Here is a 17,610-nt window from a genome sequence, read left to right as displayed (position 1 = left end):
CCTTGAGATGGAGTAGACAGTATGATCCCAAACTGAAACCATAAAGAACACATTTGTTCTTTTGTTTCAATTCCAACAACAACCAATTGTTGTTCTCACTGACACTCCGTCATAACAGCAGTCAGGTTTCCTATTTCAAATGTGTCATGGATAAACCATTTCTGTGAGAAACGAGTGTTTATCCAAATTGTAAGGTAGTAGTTACAAAGTAATCTTTTGCATGACAACCCATGTCATAAATTAGGTGTTACCTATATTTTCAAATGATTATTGCTGTGTTTAAATACAGGGGGAAAGTAGTGACAGGATCTTAATACAAAGGTTTTTTTATTTTTAATTCTGTCTTATATATGTAGTCACTTTCAAATTGAGGGGAATGTTGATTTCATGTAGAAGCCTAATTACAAAGGGCTAGAGTTAAGTAGCAGAGCTACCTTCCAGATGTAATAGCTAAACAGAGGCAGTTTCCTTCAATATAAAGACTTGAGAAATAGGTGTCTTGAAAATAAATATGCTTGGTAATCACTGTGTAAAAATTTGTAGATATAGGTTTTTAAAAAAGTGAAGCATGGGCCAAAATAATTTTTATCCTTGTGGGTTTAAATATTTTGTGGGCACATATATAGGCATATCGACCCTATAACAAAAGTCGTGAGTAGCTGGTTTTATTTTGGAGAGAATGATGGAGACTTATTTACTCTGTTTTTTTTATGTAGAAGACTGTGGAAATGATTAAGGTCATAGGACTCAAAGTTTAAAGTTTGTCAACATGGAGAATTAAAATTTATTTTCTGTCTTTAATTATCTAGTTAATTGCGCTTAAGCGGAAGATACTTCCTAGAAGGAGGATACAGAAAGAAGCTAGTCCCGACCGAATCAGGGTATAGATCTTCATTTGAAAATCATCTACCTCGGCATTCACGGAGCATTTTAAAACTTGGCATCAGAGAGATGTCTTCGTGATGTGATGCTTAGCCAGCCTGGCCTGCAGAAGGAAAAGCATCCAGTACAGTACTTGTTTTGTGGCCTGAATATAGCTGACTGGCCAGGAATTGTTTAACCAAGACATGGAAAACTTGTATGTTGAGCAGCTCTGATCTGATTTCACTTTTAAAGCATTTGCTTGTGGACCCATCATTCTTTTAATGAAAAGTCTGACAAGAGAGCTGCCAAGTTCCCCTAAGCAACCATTGCCAACTAACTTTCACATGAGAAGCCTAGGCCAGCTTGGGAGCCATTGCTAAGAGACCCCAGTCTTTGCATTCCAAAGACTTGTGCTGCAGTTTTACATTTTTGGTTTTTTGGTTTGGTTGGGTTTGGTTTGGTTTGGTTTGGTTTTTTTCCAGTTCTCACTTTTAAATAAGTAGCTACTAAGTTAACTATTTACCCTTACTTCTGAAAATAATGACTTGGGATATCTAAACATGTTTTTATAGATGTTATTTAAATAATGCAACAATATCACCTTCTATTGGCAATACCTAAATTATGGATTTTATTAACATTTAAGACCATAAGTGGTCAGCTACTGATGAGATCAGTCACTGACATCTGATGCATTTTGTGCTTTACTTCAGCCCCTAAGAATGTGATTTCATGCAGAGGCCTAATTAAAAGGGCTAGAGTTAAGTAGCAAAGCTACCTTCCAGATGTAATTAATTATGTTTTGGAAATGTACATATTCAAACAGAAGTGCCTCATTTTAGAAATGAGTAGTGCTGATGATACTTGTCACATTACAGTGGTGTCTTTTATAATAGTATATTCTAGTGGCTAGCTCTTCCAACTGGTTTCATATATTGCAGGGGTCAGCAAACTTCATGTAAAAAGCCACATAGCAAATATTTGCAGGCCACATGAATCTCTGTTGCATATTCTTTATTGTTTACTTTTAGTGGGGTTTTTTTTAACCTTTAAAAATGTCAAAAGCCAAGTTTAGCTTGTAGCTATACAAAAACAGGCCACCACCTGGATCTGGCCCACAGGCCATTGTTTGCTGACCACTGGGATAGAGAATTCATATTTCTATGTATGATTAATCTGTGATGTTCAACTATATTTTATTTATATGATTATATGGTGGATTTCTGGAGATTAGATTCCATAAGTCCTTTTTGAACTCTAACAGGTGTTTTAGATCATGATCTCAACAGTATTGTTTCAAAACCTATTTTGTAAAAAGAACTTGTAAATACTTTGTGCTATAAGAGTTATGTATTTCAAAATGTGATGAAGTCTCATAAAAACTTACATTTTATCTGATGCTTTGTTTTTTAACTCTTTGAGGAATGAATTCATTGTTATCCGGATTCTATAATCACTTGAGGGCTTGTACAGTGTATCAGTGTCCATGCTGAACACAACTGAAAATAAATGGGAAGTAATGTAAGGGGAGGATAGTACTAGAACACACTGGAGAATGTCATGTGGGAAAATAAGTTCTAAATAGGATTTATCATATGGTAAAAGTTTAGGAAGTATCTGGGTGTCATTCTAAATTGAAGAATTTATTATAGAAAAGTTATAAAGAAATGAACATTTGGGTGTGTTGGACATTTCTGTGGTTAGATCTTTGTCTTTCTCTGACTTATTTTATTTCCATATTGTGCAAATGGCAAGATTTCATTTCAAGAGCTGAGTAATATTGCATTTTATATATATGTGTACACACACACAAAACACATTATCTTTATCCATTCATCAGTCAGTGGACATTTGGGCACTTTCCATAGTTTGGCTATTGTAAATACCAGGGTGCACACACCTTCGAATCTATATTTTTATATCCTTTGAGTAAATACCTAGTAGTGCCATTGCTGTGTCATAGGGTAGTTCTATTTTTAACTTCTTGAGGAACCTCCATACTGTTTTGATGAGGTGTATATTTATACAATGGAATACTATTCAGCCATAAAAAGAAGGAAATCTTGCCTAAAGTATAAGTATTATGCTAAATCAGAAAAAGACAAATACCATGTGATGTTACTTATGTGTTGAACGTGGAAAAGAAAACCCTTCAGGTACAGAGAACAGACAGGTGGTTATCAGAGGGGAAGTGGGTTTGGTGGGTGAAAAGGGTGAAGGGAGTCAATTATATGATGACAGATAGTAACTGGACTTCTTGTCACTTTGTAGTATATGTAAATATCAAATTATACATCTGAAGCTAATATTATCTGCCAAATTTATTTGAGACTTTAGGCAATAAAACCCCGAAGCCTTTGTTTGCAAAACCTTAGATACAAGTGGTAAAATATATGATCAAAAATAGGAAAAAAAAATTGGGGCATCTGGGTAGCTCAGTTGGTTAAGCATCTGACTCTTGATTTTGGCTGAGGTCATCCTCTCAGGATTGTGAGATCGTGCCCTACACTGAGATCCATGCTGGGGATGGAGCCTGCCTAAGACTCTCTTCCTCTGCCCCATCCCGTATTCCCTTAAAGAAAAAAAAAAAAAGGAAAAGAATTGCAGAGAGATAGGAAATCAAGGCAGGTACAAAATCAAAAAATATTTAAAAATTATCCAGAGGAAAATCCATATATGTACACAAAGAATGAAATAATACTCCAAATTTTACTATATTATCTCTTGGTAGTGAGATTATTAGTGAATTTCATTTCCTTCATCAATTATTTATCTTCTAAAAATTGTTTTACAATGAATATTACTTTAAAATAACAATCTAACAAATTTTAGGTAAAATTATAATGACCCATATTAAGTTTTTAGTGGAAAGTAGAATGCTTTTTATTAGCTAACCAAGGGAAAGCTAACTTTGAAAATCCATAAAATGCCTTTGGTTCCATATTAAGAGACTTTGTGTGATGAAACAGTCATTTCAGTTCTCGTGGTTTTGTTTAGTTGGATAAGGATTAAAATTTGAAACTTAGGAATACAGATGAGTTTTCATTTGGAGCTAGAAAAGCCAAAAGATGATATTATCTAATCTTGATTATTCATGGGGCCAATAATTCATTCATATCTTTCGTGTCTTATTTCCTTTCTGTTTTTCACATCTTTAAGTTTCCTAACATTTGAGAAAATAAGGCATTGGTGTTAGTAAGTCACCAGATGGAGAGGTTGAACTGTTCTTGTATATGTAGCAAATCAAGTTAGTGGGCCCCTACTTTAGTCAGTATGAGAATGACCTGAAGAATTATTTAAAATGCAGATTCCCAGTCCTCACCCACAGAATTAATTTGGTAGGCCTTACTTGGGGCCTAGGAATCTGCATTTTAACACCCCTTTCCCAACCTCCAAATACCACATGTCTCCACTTCATCTGCAAGTGATCCTGACACAGGCTGGATCCATGAACCACACCTCGAGAAACTTATTTGAAGCCATGTGTATGTATGAAAACATTTAGAGAAAGAGTAGAAATTGAGAACTAAGTGAAACCAAGTCCTGGGGACCTCCAGCATCTGAGGGTACACTGAAGAAGAGGAGTTAACAAAGATACTGAGAAATTGCCAGAATGATAAGGGGATAGCAAGAGACTGTACAGCTATAGAAGCCAAAGGAAGCCAACGAGGGAGGGAAAAAATGGTTAATATTTTGACTTGCTGAGAAATGAGATGAGGACCAGAGAAAATGCATTTGATTTATCAACATGGAGGTCACTGGTCACTGTAGAGTCAGCATCATTTCAAAGTACAAAGGACCAAAGGTGGTTTATGGTGGTTCAAAGGGTCTACCGAAGCAAAGGAATTTGAGGCACCAAGCTTAGATGATTCTAGAATTCTGACTGCTAAGAGGAAGACACAGGGGAGCAATAGTCTGTTTGGAAATAAGGCCCAGGAAGTTTTTAAGTTGTAAGATATTATTTATAAACGTTAATGGGAGGGATAAAACAGAAAGGGAGGGAAAGCATGGAAAAATGCAAGATTCTTAGAGGACAAGAGGCCGTGAACGCAGAACACAGGAAGAGGGAAGAATGGACTCAGGTGCAGGTAGGTTGTAGCTTTGATGGGAGAAGTTTCAGGGGTTTCAGAGTGAACTACTCCCTCAGGAAAACAGAGGAGGAATGTTAAATGTGAAGGGGAAGTGTTAGTGTGGAAGGTTGAGTAGAGTAGAAAAGGCTGGGCACAGTTGAGTTGTCACAGGGAAATGGGAAAATTTGGGGCAATGTTGAGGGTCCAAATGAGGCTGAAACTCAGAAATAAAAGGTTGACAAATTTGTTCCTTTGGGTAATTTTCTCCAGGGGCATCGGAGCAAGGGTAGGCAGCCCTCAGAGGAGGACAGCTGAGTGCAGAAATAACATTTTACCAGATATATGCAGTCAAACTACAGGTTCTTATTTGCACAAGATTGGCTGAAATGATGGAAACTGAATCAAAGGCAAGAGGGGGGCTCATTGAGAAAGGAAAAGTAAAATGGTAATGGGTTGAAAGTCTGCATGAGACTGGCATGTGGTTATAGGGTGAACAGATGAGACTGAGCTGGAAAGGTAGGAGGTACTGGTTTGAAAGTAGGATCCCTAACAGGAATTGTCAGGCTGGAGCAGCGTCAGGTGTGGTCATAAGAGTTGGGGGACTGTAGGGGCAGGCCATTTTAGATAAAGACCTTGAACTGAGAGGCCAAAGGATGAGGGCAAGAATTGGGGTGAGAAGACTGTGCCAAATACCATGCGCTCAGTAGAGAATGGGAGACCGAGGAGATGTTAAGGATGCTTAGGACATCTGCCTAGAAGAGTAACTTTCTAAATTATGTTTTTCTAACTGACTGCAAAAATACCAACTAGTTATATATAATCTTGTCCCCTTCAAACCTTCTAAGGAGGCTCCTTTGTCTTGGTGAATGGAATTATAGGGTGGATACAACAGAAACATGAGTAAGTTGTGTTGTTTACAGAAGAAAAGTAATGGAGTGATCCAAAAGGGAAGATCCAGGGCAACAGGAAGAAGGAAAAACAGGGGAGAGCTGTATGGGAGAAGTGAGAGAGAGAGAGAGAGAAAACTAACTGAGCAACCATGAGGCTCTCTTATGGAGACTTGGAAGGAAAAAGCTAGACAGTCCTATTATACGACCGTCTAGGAAGTCATTCAGTTTGATGTGCAACGTGTCACCTCCCTAAAGTTAATGGAATCATATCACTTGCCTGTTACAGGCAGAATTGGATGGGACAATGTGAGAAACTGGTCTCGACTGTGAGGGCACTACCCCAGGGCCCTTCTTAAACCAGTCTATGCAAGCAGTCTTCCTCATTAAGTAACTGTGGACTTCTTAGAACTTTTTGGAGAAATACTTAAAGAATCAGAAATGCCTTGTGACATTTTATATCTTCTAACTATTTTATTTGAGAGAAAGAGGGAGAGGGAGAAGTGGGGAGCAGGGACCCTGACTCAGGGCTTGATCCCAGGGCCCAGAATCATGACCTGAGCTGAAGGCAGACGCTTAACCAACTGAGCCACCCAAGTGCCCCTAATTATTTTTTTAAAAAAACCTATTTTCTATCCCTAAGTCCCTAGTAAAATATTCCAACTCTAATTTTTGTGATTAAAACTTAAATTTTCTATGTTAATTTTTTTTTTTTTTTAGGATTTCTATGTTAATTAATTAATATGTCTGGCACTGGTAGTATTCATATACTCAGGAAATGGTATACCAGTGACAACACACACCTCTTATAATATTAGTAACGGTGGTAACTTATGTTTACTAAGTACTTGCTATTTGCTATTGAGTGCCTACTAAGTTTTTATGCCTTATTTCACTTTTTAAAATCCAAATTTCTAGGGTCCCTGGGTGGCTCAGCTAGATAAGCATCTGCCTTGGGCTCAGGTCATGATCCCCGGATCCTGGGATCAAGCCCTGTGCGGGGCTCCGTGCTCAGCGGGGTGTCTGCTGTTCCCTTGCCCTCTACCCCTCCCCCTGCTCACTCTCTCCATCTCTTAGATAAATAAAATCTTAAAAAAAAAAAAAAACAAAACTCTAAATTTATATGAGATAAATACTTTTATGCCCCCTACATTAGTGAAGAAGGAAACAGGAGAACAGGCTTAGACAGGTCAAGTAATTTGCTGTAGGTCTTACGGTAAATGGCAGAGCCTAATTTAATTTTGTTCTGCATTTTCATGTCATGTTTTAAGCCATTTTTATGAGTTTCTCTTTGATTAACATCATGCTTGCTGTTAGGTGTCAACCTGTGAGTTTCTAGGTGATAAACTGTAAGCAGAAATACCGTGTGCCCCCTCAGGGTTAGCCCATCAAGCCTCCTGCCCGCCGCTCCCCCGTAGTGGTTTCCCGTGCAGCTGGCTGGTATAGAGACGGCCACTCTGATGGCTGTGGAGCCCGTAGGCTGAAGATGGAAGCATTTCCATCAGCCTGAGTCCCTAAATGACTGCACACACCTATTTATTCTCCCAGTACTGTTAGAGGAGAAATAAACTTTTTTGAGTCATGAGACATGCTTGGTTTTATCTGTTACAGTAACAGTCTACCCTAGCTAATGTACACTTGGTTAGACAAATTTCAGTTATGTGCTTCCAAGTCATCCAGCATTGTATTTGGTTGCATTCCACAGTCACTTAACCAAATACATTTGCCCACACTGCAGCAGAGATACAGAGAGGTGCAAAATATAAAGGAGAGGCTTGTGAGAGCTTATTTGCAGAGATGGCTACAATAATGCTGTTTCTGTCTGCACAGATTTATGCTGCTCCACCCATCAAGAGGCTGAATTTATTTATCCACTCTGTGAAGTGGGGCTTGGCCATTTGAATAACTTTGGCACATGGGACAAACGCAGAGGTTTGAAAATGATCGTGCTTTGGGGCTTGCTCTCTTTTGGCTTCACCTGGAACCCAGATACCATGATGCGAATGGGCTTGAACTAGCTTCTTGGAGAACCCACTCTGAGGAAAACTGAAACACCCCAGCCAACAGCCTGCATGCCCCCAAATACTATAGCATAAACCCAAACTGGATATGCACCACGGGATATATACATGGAATATAAAAGGATGTAGAAAAAAGCATTATTAAGGTCACTACATAAAGATTAAAGTTTCAACTGACAGAAAGATGAATAAATTCTAAATTTGTATGCACCTAATTAATTTCAAAATATAAAAGTCAAAAATTGATAGCACCATAAGGGAACACTTAACAAATCCACTATCAGACTGGAAGATTTTAACACATGACCAATAACTCCTCAGTTATTCCTAGGCCACAGAGACAAAGATATCACCAAAGTCATAAAAGATTTGAATGACACAATTAGTAAACTTGATTAGATGGACAAACCTAGAACTGAGCACCTCCAAATTAGAGCTTACCCATTCTTATCAAGCACACACAGAATAATTTTTTAAATGGCCCTTGTACTAAATCATAAAGCAAGTGGTAACACATTTAATATCATAGGTATGATCCAGATTACAGGGTATCAAGTTAGAATATTTTAATTAAAAAGATAAAATTGAAGAACTACATTTGTCTAAAAGTCTAAAAACACATTAACTCAGGAGTCAAAGAAGAACTCATTTAATAAGGCTGGCTAATGGTTTGTTTATCTTATTAATTCTTTCAAAGAACCAACTCCTATTTTTGTTAATCTGTTCCACAGTTCTTCTGGTCTCTATTTCATTGAGTTCTGCTCGAATCTTTATTCTGCTCTTCTTCTACTGGGTGTAGGATCTATTTGCTGTTTTTATTCCAGCTCCTTTAGGTGCAAGGTTAGCTTTCATAAGTGAGTTCTTTCCAGTTTTTGGATGGAAGCTTGTATTGCGATGTATTTCCCCCTCAGGACTGCTTTTGCTGTATCCCAAAGATTTTGAATGGTTGTATCTTCATTCTCATTAATTTCCATGAATCTTTTTAATTCTTCTCTAATTTCCTGGTTGACCCTTTTAGCAAGATGACATCTTTTAGCAGGATGGTCCTTAACCTCCACGTGTTTGAAATCCTTCCAAACTTCTTGCTGTGATTTAGTTCTAACTTCAAAGCATTATGGTCTGAAAATATGCAGGGGATGATCCCAATCTTTTGGTATCAGTTAAGACCTGATTTGTGACCCAGTATGTGGTCTATTCTGGAGAAAGTTCCATGTGCACTTGAGAAGAATGTGTATTCAGTTGCCTTTGGATGTAAAGTTCTGTAAATATCTGTGAAATCCATCTGGTTCAGTGTATCATTTAAAGCTCTTGTTTCTTTGGAGATGTTGTGCTTAGAAGATCTGTCGATTGTAGAAAGTGCTACATTGGAGTCACCAAGTATAAGTGTATTATTATCTAAGTATGTCTTAACTTTGGTTATTAATTGATTGATATACTTGGCAGCTCCCACATTCGGGGCATAAATATTCATGATTGTTAGGTCCTCTTGTTGGATAGACCCTTTAAGTATGATATAGTGTTCCTCTTCATCTCTCACTACAGTCTTCGGGATAAACTTTAGTTTGTCTGATATAAGGATGGCTACCCCTGCTTTCTTTTGAGGACCATTTGAATGGTACATGGTTCTCCAACGTTTTATTTTCAGGTTGTAGGTGTCCTTCTGTCTAAAATGAGTCTCTTGTAGACAGCAAATAGATGGGTCTTGCTTTTTTATCCAGTCTGACATCCTGTGCCTTTTGATGGGGTCATTAAGCCCATTCACATTCAGAGTTACTATTGAAAGATATGAATTTAGTGTCATCATGATACCTGTTCAGTCCCTGTTTTTTGTGGATGGTTCCCTTGGACTTCCTCTTTCTTTTACAGAGTCCCCATTAGTATTTCTTGCAGAGCTGGTTTGGAGGTCACATATTCTTTCAGTTTCCACCTATCTTGGAAGCTCTTTATCTCTCCTATTCTGAATGAGATCCTTGCTGGATAAAGCATTCTTGGCTGCATGTTCTTCTCATTTAGGACCCTGAACGTATCCTGCCAGCCCTTTCTGGCCTGCCAGGTCTCTGTGGAGAGGTCTGCTGTTAATCTAATATTTCTCCCCATAAAAGTTAGAGATTTCTTGTCTCTTGCTGCTTTAAGGATCTTCTCTTTATCTTTGGAATTTGCAAGTTTCACTATTAAATGTCAAGGTGTTGAGCGGTTTTTATTGATTTTAGGGGGGGGATCTCTCTATGTCCTTGATCTGAATGACTGTTTCCCTCCCCAAATTAGGGAAGTTCTCAGCTATGATTTGTTCAAATACATATTCTGGCCCTCTGGCCCTTTCGGCACCCTCGGGAACCCCAATTAAGCATAGATTTTTCCTTCTGAGGCTGTCATTTATTTCCCTTAACCTATCCTCATGATCTTTTAATTGTTTTTCTCTTTTTTCCTCAGTTTCCCTCCTTGCCATCAACTTGTCTTCTATGTCACTCACTCATTCTTCCCAGGGGCACTGGGAAGTTCACCTGAGAGTTCACTTGTCTCTTGAATCCTTTATGCTTTTTTCTAGAGCCACCAGTAGCTTTATAATAGTGCTTCTGAATTGGCTTTCTGACATTGAATTGTAATCCAAATTTTGTAACTGTGTGGGAGAGAGGACTGTTCTGATTCTTTCTTTTGAGGTGAGGTTTTCCTTCTAGTCATTTTGCTCAGTGCAGAGTTGCCAAAAACAAGTGGTACTTGGATAAAGGAGAAAAATAGAGAAGAGAAAAAAGAAAAGAAAAAAAAAGAGAAAAGAAAAAAAGGGGGGAGAAGTAAACAGAAAACAAAAAACAAGGAGGAGTATCCTCTGATGATTCTATATACTGTAAATCCCCCTTCCTACCTTGACTAACTAACTAACTAACTCTTCTCACTGTAGCATTCCCTTCCCACTGTAGACTTCCCCTGGAACTTTCCAGTGCTGCTTGGTCAATAACTTGCTTTTCCCCTGTCCCTCTAGCTGGTCTTCTGGGGGAGGGGCCCGCTGTGCTGATTCTCAGCTGTCAGCACTTGGGGGAGCTGCTCAGCCCCCTGCTTGCAGGCTCAGTGAAAGTTGTTTAACCTGTTTATCCTGTGAGTCCACTGTGAAGCTCAGTGGGGGGTTGTTTATCCTGTGAGGCCCCAGGAGGAGCAACAACAGCAGCGGCCAGCTCTCCAGCCCTGGAGTTAGCTCTGCAGGAACTACCGCAGCTCCTAGTCCGCAGGGGCCTGGATGCTCGGGGCGGGGGTGGGGGGGAGCGCAGGTGGCGTGGATCTGCACAGCTCAGGGCTGCCCCGGCAGGAGCGTCCTTGCTGTCCTGGGCCCTCCCCTCCTCCGCCTGTCGGGGGGGGGGGGGGCCGGGATCCTGGGCTGTGTGCCCCCGCGCCCTGGGCTCCCGGGCCTGCACCTCTGGAATCGCGCTCCCGGGGCTGTGCAGCCCTCTCTGCGCGGAGCCGCCGCCTGAGCCGCCGCCAGGTGCACTCCAGGCCTCTAGGGAGCTCGGTGGCGGGGTGTGGCACGCTCTTCCCGAGGCACAGGTGTCTGTTAGTGCCCCTGGGAGCCTGAGGGCATCCCCGCCCTCCTGGGGTCCTGCTCTAACTCCCTGCGAGGCCTTTCCGCCCGGGAAGATTGGTGCAGCTCCTGCTTCTCCAGGACGGTGCTCTCCTGTCCTGGGGACACTACCCCCAGCCTCAGCCCGGCTCTTCGCGGGGCCCCTCCCCCTTGGATGCTTTTTATTTATTTATTTCCATCTTCTCACTGTAGCATTCCAGCTGTTCTCTCTTTAAATCTCAGGTTTTCACGATGATTTAAAAGTTACCTAGGTAATTTGGTGGGGACAGGTGACTTGGGGACCCTAGTCTTCCACCATCTTGCCCCCTCCTCAAAGAAGAACTCATAATGGAAATTTAAAAATATTTAGAATGTGATGGTAATGAAAATACTGCACATCACAACTTGTGGGATTCAGTTAAAGGGTACAAAGAAATTTATCATCTCGAATGAGTATCTTGGTAAAGGTAAAGAAAAAAGACTGAAAATAAACAAGGTAATGACCCAACATAAAAAAAACTACAAAAGAACAACTGAAGTAAGGAAATAATAGTAAAAATTAATCAAAGAGAAAAGTAAGATTTAATAGAAAATATCAGTAAAGTATAAAAGTTGTTTTTTAAAAGCCTAATAGCAAAGATACATCTCTGGTGATGTTTCTAAAACAAGGAAATACTTGGGGAGAATATGATAACCTCCCTGAATCTGAATCTCTCCACACATCCTGAGAACCATAAAACAACAAAAGTGAAAATAAAATCATACATAAAAACCTATGCCTTCAACATTACTAGGAGACAGAGAATACAATGAACTTGTCTAAGAGAAACAACAAATTCCAACAGAGCTTGTGCCATTGCTGCAAGCCTGTGGGCACAGGCCTGAGCCTGTGGGAGGGGAGCCTTAAAAGACTCTATGCAAGAGAAGGCCGGGGAGCAGAACCTCTAGATGAAGCACAGATAAGATACCTCCTAGAAGACAAAGTCTACACTAAGAGCCCAGACACAGAACACAGGCCTAGGATGCGGTACTCATGGTACCAGCTAGGTTTTGAAAGCAAGCAGGACCAGCAGTGGCACAGCCTCCAGGAAACACGGCTTCCAGAGGAGAATCAGATAGTAAGAAGGGGTGGTACCCTCAGAGATAACAGGAAGAGAGAGGGAAAATTAAAGATCAATCCTCACTCCCACCTACTGTCCCTTAGCGAAACTGCAGTTCATTACACAGACAGAAGGAGGCGCCCTTGAGCTACAAACGCCATCCACAACATGTACAGGACTGGGGGAAAACAAAAACAATCCAACTCCAAACAAAAACGGAACCAAAACCAAAACGAGACCATAACCAAAACAGGCACAGGGAGGAAAGAACTATTAATACTACAGAATTTTAAAAATCTAAGTAGACCATACATCTCGATGCATGTAAGTTTACAAAACTAAATGAAATCAAGAATTCCTTAGAAAACCATAGTTTACTATAATTGGCCCCAATAGAGACAAATCATTAAAAAGACCAATTTCTATAGGAGAAATCAAGAAAACTATCAAGGAACTACCTCACAAGAAACTATCACTAGGCTCAGAACCATTTTACAAAGAAATTCCACAAACATTTAGGACCAAAGACTCCCAATATTAGTTGTTTCAGAGCACAAAAAATGAAGGAAAACTTGAAAATTCTTATTTTTTAAGAGTTTTTATTTGAGAGAGAGAGAGAGAGACCATGAGCAGGAGGGTGGGCAGGCAGAAGGAGAGGGAGAGCAGACTCCTTGCTGAGCAGGGAGCCTGATACAGGGGCTCAATCTCAGGACTCCAGGACCAGAACCTGAGCCAAAGGCAGATGCTTCACCAACTGAGCCACCCAAGTGCCCCAAATCCTTTTTATGAAGTAAATATGACATTATTATTTAAATCTGATAATTGCAGCAACATAAAGGTAATTACAGACCAATATTCCTTATGAATATCATTGCAGAAATCCTGAACAGACTTCAATATTACAATAAGAAAATAATATACCATGGCCAAGTAAGACTTATTCTAATACAGAGATTGATCAATAATCATTTTAATATAATGTATTGTATTAATAGGTGTAAGGAAAAATTGTATAATTATCTCAACAGGTGCTGACAGAGCCTTTAACAAAACCTAACACTCATTTAAAATAAAAATTCAGTTGTAAAGTCATCTTAAAATGGGGAAATACCTGAGGCATTCTTACTAAGGTAAAGAAGCAAAAATGCCCACCACTTCTGCTACTGTTTAACTATTTGACACTGAGGTTTTAGCCAATGAGTGTCAAGAGAAAATAAAGACCCAATTGGAACTAAAATAATCACTGTTTACAGATGCTATGAAAACATACCTGCAGAACTCTACAGGCTCAGTAAGTAAATTAATACAAACATGAAAAGAATTTTGCAATGTGGCAGGATATACAAGTAACATGCAAAACCCAAAAGCCTTCATTAACACAAAAGATAATCAGGTATATAATGGAAGAGGAAAAAGTTTGATTTATTCTTGCAATAAAGACAATAAAATATTTAGGAACAAACTTAATGAAAAACATTCAAAACCTGTAGTAAAATATTTTTAAATGCTTCTTTAAGATTTTATTTGAGAGAGAGAGAGCTTGCACACATGAATGGGGGAGAGGCAGAGAGAGGGAGGGAGAAGCAGGCTCCCCGCTGAGCAGGAAGCCCAACACAGGGCTCCATCCCAGGACCCCAAGATCATGACCTGAGCCAAAGGCAGACACTTATCTAGCTGAGCTACCCAAGGGCCTCGTATAGTTTTAAATGTACATATAAACAAGAATAAAGTGCCACCCTGAAATTCATAGCTTTCGGATCACAGATCTGATGTCATGGGGACTGTACATGTGGGCCCTTGACATGTGTCTTGGTTTGCTATCCATGGGCAGATAGTTCCAGGGTCTGTTCGACTGATCTCCGGCCCGGCACCTTCTTCCCTCCAACTACTTACCTATCCCCATAAATATTGGGAAGGGAAGAAAGGGAAGGAAGGGAAGGAAGGGAAGGAAGGGAAGGGGAAGGGGAAGGGGAAGGGGAAGGGAAGGGAAGGGGAAGGGGAAGGGGAAGGGGAAGGGGAAGGGGAAGGGGAAGGGGAGATATTAAAAATAGAAAGTATACTACAATGGTGGAAAGATATCTTGCTCTTTGTTGGAACATTTCACCATCATTAAGATGACATTTTTTCCTAAGCAAATTAAAAAATATAATGAGATCCCAATAAAAAGTCAAGGTTTTTCTGAAATGAGAAAACTTGAGCAGACTAATAAGCAAAGAAACTGAATCAGTAATCAAAAAATTCCCAACAAAAGTCCAGAGTCAAACAGCTGCACAGGTGAAGTCTACCAAATATTTAAAGAGGTCATATCAATTGTTCTCAAACAATTTTGAAAAAATAGAAAAGGGAGGAAAACTTCCAGATTCATTCGATGAGGCATTACCCTATACCCAAACTACATAAAGACTCCACTAAAAAAGACAACCGGCTAAATCCCTGGTGAGCATGGATGTAAAAATTATTAATAAAATACTAGCAAACTGAATCCAACAACACATTTAAAAATAATCATTCACCATTGATTAAGTGGGATTTATTCCTGGGTTGCAAGGGTGGTTCAATATTCACAAATCAATGTGATACACCACATTAATAAAAGAAAAGAACCATGTGATCATTTAAATAGATGTAAAAAAAAGCATCTGACAAAGTAAAATATACATTCATGATAAAAACCCTCAACAAAGTAAGCTTAGAGGGAACATACCTCAATGTAATAAAGGCCATATATAAAAAACCCACAGCTAACATCACCATCATTGGGGAACAACTGAGAGCTTTTCTTCTATGGTCAGGAACAACACAGGATGTCCACTCTGACCATTGTTAATGAAAACAATCCTGGAGGTCCTAGTCACAGCAACCAGAGAGCAAAAATAAACAAAAAGCCTCCAAATCAGCAAGGAAGAAGTAAGACACTTACTATCTGTTGGCATGATACTCTATAGAAAACTTGAAAAGACTCCAACAACAACAACAAAAAAAAATGGCTAGAACTGACACATGAATTCAGTAAAGTTGTAGCATACAAAACCAACATACAGCATTGTGCTGCATTTCTATATACTAATAAGGAAGCAGCAGAGAAATTAAGCAATCAATCCCATCTACAATTGCATCAAAAATAGTAAGATATCTAGGAATAAACCTAATCAAAGAGGTGAAAGACCTGTACACTCTGGAAACTACAAAACACTAATGAAAGAAATGGAAGACAACACAAAGAACTAGAAGAACATTCCATGCTCATGGGTTGGAAGAACAAATATTATTAAAATGTCTATACTACCTAAAGCAATCTACACATTTAATGCAATCCCTATAAAAATAACATCAGCATTTTTCACAGACCTAGAACAAACAATCCTAAAACCACAAAAGACCCAGAATAACCAAAGCAAACTTGAAAAAGAAAAGCAAGGCACCTGAGAGTAGCTCAGTCGGGTGGCTAAGCAACTGCCTTCAGCTCGGGTCACGATCCCAGGATCCCAGGATCAAGCCCTGAGTTGGGCTCCCTGCTCAGTGGGGAGTGGGCTTCTCCCTCTGCTCCCCCCACCTCATGTTCTTTCTCTCTAAAATAAATAAAATCTTAAAGAGAAAACAACTATAATGAGATACCATCTCACACCTGTGAGAATGGCCAAACTCACCAAAACAAGAAACAGCTGGTGTTGGTGAGGATGTGGAGAAAGGGGAACCTCTTGCATAGCTGGTGGGAATGCAGACTTGCACAGCCACCCTGCAACACAGTGTGGAGGTTCCTTGAAAAGTTAAAACAGAATTACCTATGATCCAGCAATTGCACTACTAGGTATATACCTAAAGAATACAAAAATACTCATTCAAAAGGTTGCATGCATCTTAATGTTTACAGCAGCATCATCCACAGTAGCTAAAGTATGGAAACAGCCCATCCATCAACTGATGAATGGATAAAGAAAATGTGATATAGATATAGAATGGAATATTACTCAGCCATCAAAAGAATGAAATCCTGCCATTTGCAGCGACATGGATGGAGCTAAAGGGTATTATGCTGAGCAAAATAAGTCAGTCAGAGAAAGACAAATACTGTATGGCTTCACTCGTGTGTGGTACTTAAGAAACAAAACAAAGAAGCAAAGGGGGTGGGGAAGAGAGGGAGCAAACCAAGAAATAGACTCTTACCGATAGAGAACAAACTGCCGGTGACCAGAGGGAAGGTGGGCGATGGGTAAAACAGGTGATGGGGACTGAGGAGGACACGCACTGTGATGAACACCTAAAGTTGTACGGAAGTGCTCAATCACTACCATACGGTATGCCTGAAACAAATATTACACTGTGTTAATGGGGGTTTAAATAAAAACTTTTAAAAGTCAAGGTTTTTCTTCTTAGAGAGACGTAAGATGGTGCTAAAAGCTGTATTTTAAAAAATGCAAGAATAGCTAGGAAAACCATGGAAAATATGGCGATGAGGGGAACCAGCCTATCCAATATTAAAATATACTCATGGGGTGCCTGGGTTGCGTGGTTGGTTAAGCTTCTGACTCCTGGTTTTGGCTCAGGCTGTGATCTCACCATGGTGAGACTGAGCCCCTGCGAAGTATGGAGTTTGCTTGAGATTCTCTCCCTCTCTCTGTGCCCCTCCTGCTCTTGTGTGCACTCTCTCTCTAGAATAAATAAATCTTTAGAAAATACATATGCTCATAAGTGTCTATGATTCAGTGTGGTACTGGTACATGAATGATATGTCAGTGAGATGTAACAAAATCCAGATATTGACCCAACTCCTTATGGAAATCTAGTGTCAACTAAAGGTGGTATTTCAATTCAGTGGAGGCAAAGATTGACGTTTTAGTAAATGATGTTGGGATAACTGGATAGACATTTGGAAAAAGGTGAAATTAGCTTTGTTCCTCACACTATATACTACACAGAGTTTACATTCTAAAGGGGTTGGGGGAGACAATACGGTAAATAAATTACACTTATAATAAGAAATTGTAAGTGCTAGGAGAAAGGTAAATGGGGAAGGGGAATAGGGAAAGAGAAGAAACAAGGTGCAGAGTTTGCATTTACAGTACCTAAAAGTAGCGGCAGAAGAGGCCTCACTGATATGAATAGTAGTGTTTGAACAAAGAC

At 39.6% G+C, this 17,610-nt stretch overlaps 2 protein-coding genes across 25 annotated transcripts in view; one reads left to right on the top strand and one right to left on the bottom strand.

Annotated features, from left to right (window-relative positions):
• The window catches only part of GNPTAB (N-acetylglucosamine-1-phosphate transferase subunits alpha and beta), a 65,733-nt gene extending 63,471 nt beyond the window's left edge, over positions 1-2,262 (top strand). For all 3 annotated transcript variants that reach the window (XM_038558816.1, XM_038558814.1, XM_038558815.1), the window contains one exon: positions 810-2,262. In XM_038558816.1, coding sequence (XP_038414744.1) covers positions 810-887 — 78 coding nt within the window. In that variant the 3' untranslated portion in view covers positions 888-2,262. The remainder of the gene's footprint in view (positions 1-809) is intronic.
• LOC119868007 overlaps positions 1-17,610 on the bottom strand; it is a 32,787-nt gene that overhangs the window by 12,847 nt on the left and 2,330 nt on the right. For 13 of the 22 annotated variants that reach the window (XR_005370686.1, XR_005370685.1, XM_038558843.1 and 10 more), the window contains 3 exons: positions 16,654-16,790; positions 16,137-16,225; positions 2,252-2,363 (listed from right to left, as the gene is read on the bottom strand). Coding sequence is in view for 11 of the 22 variants with exons in the window: in XM_038558843.1 (XP_038414771.1) it covers positions 2,252-2,363; positions 16,137-16,225; positions 16,654-16,790 (338 nt within the window). In the remaining 11 variants the exon portion in view is untranslated. Of the gene's footprint in view, positions 1-2,251; positions 2,364-16,136; positions 16,248-16,653; positions 16,791-17,610 lie in introns of all 22 variants that reach the window. The other 9 variants (XR_005370695.1, XR_005370694.1, XR_005370687.1 and 6 more) reach the window with 3 other exon arrangements.

Source organism: Canis lupus, chromosome 15 (genome assembly GCF_011100685.1).
Source record: "Canis lupus familiaris isolate Mischka breed German Shepherd chromosome 15, alternate assembly UU_Cfam_GSD_1.0, whole genome shotgun sequence".
Classification (NCBI taxonomy): Eukaryota; Metazoa; Chordata; class Mammalia; order Carnivora; family Canidae; genus Canis; species Canis lupus.
This window is presented reverse-complemented; position numbering and strand designations above follow the sequence as displayed.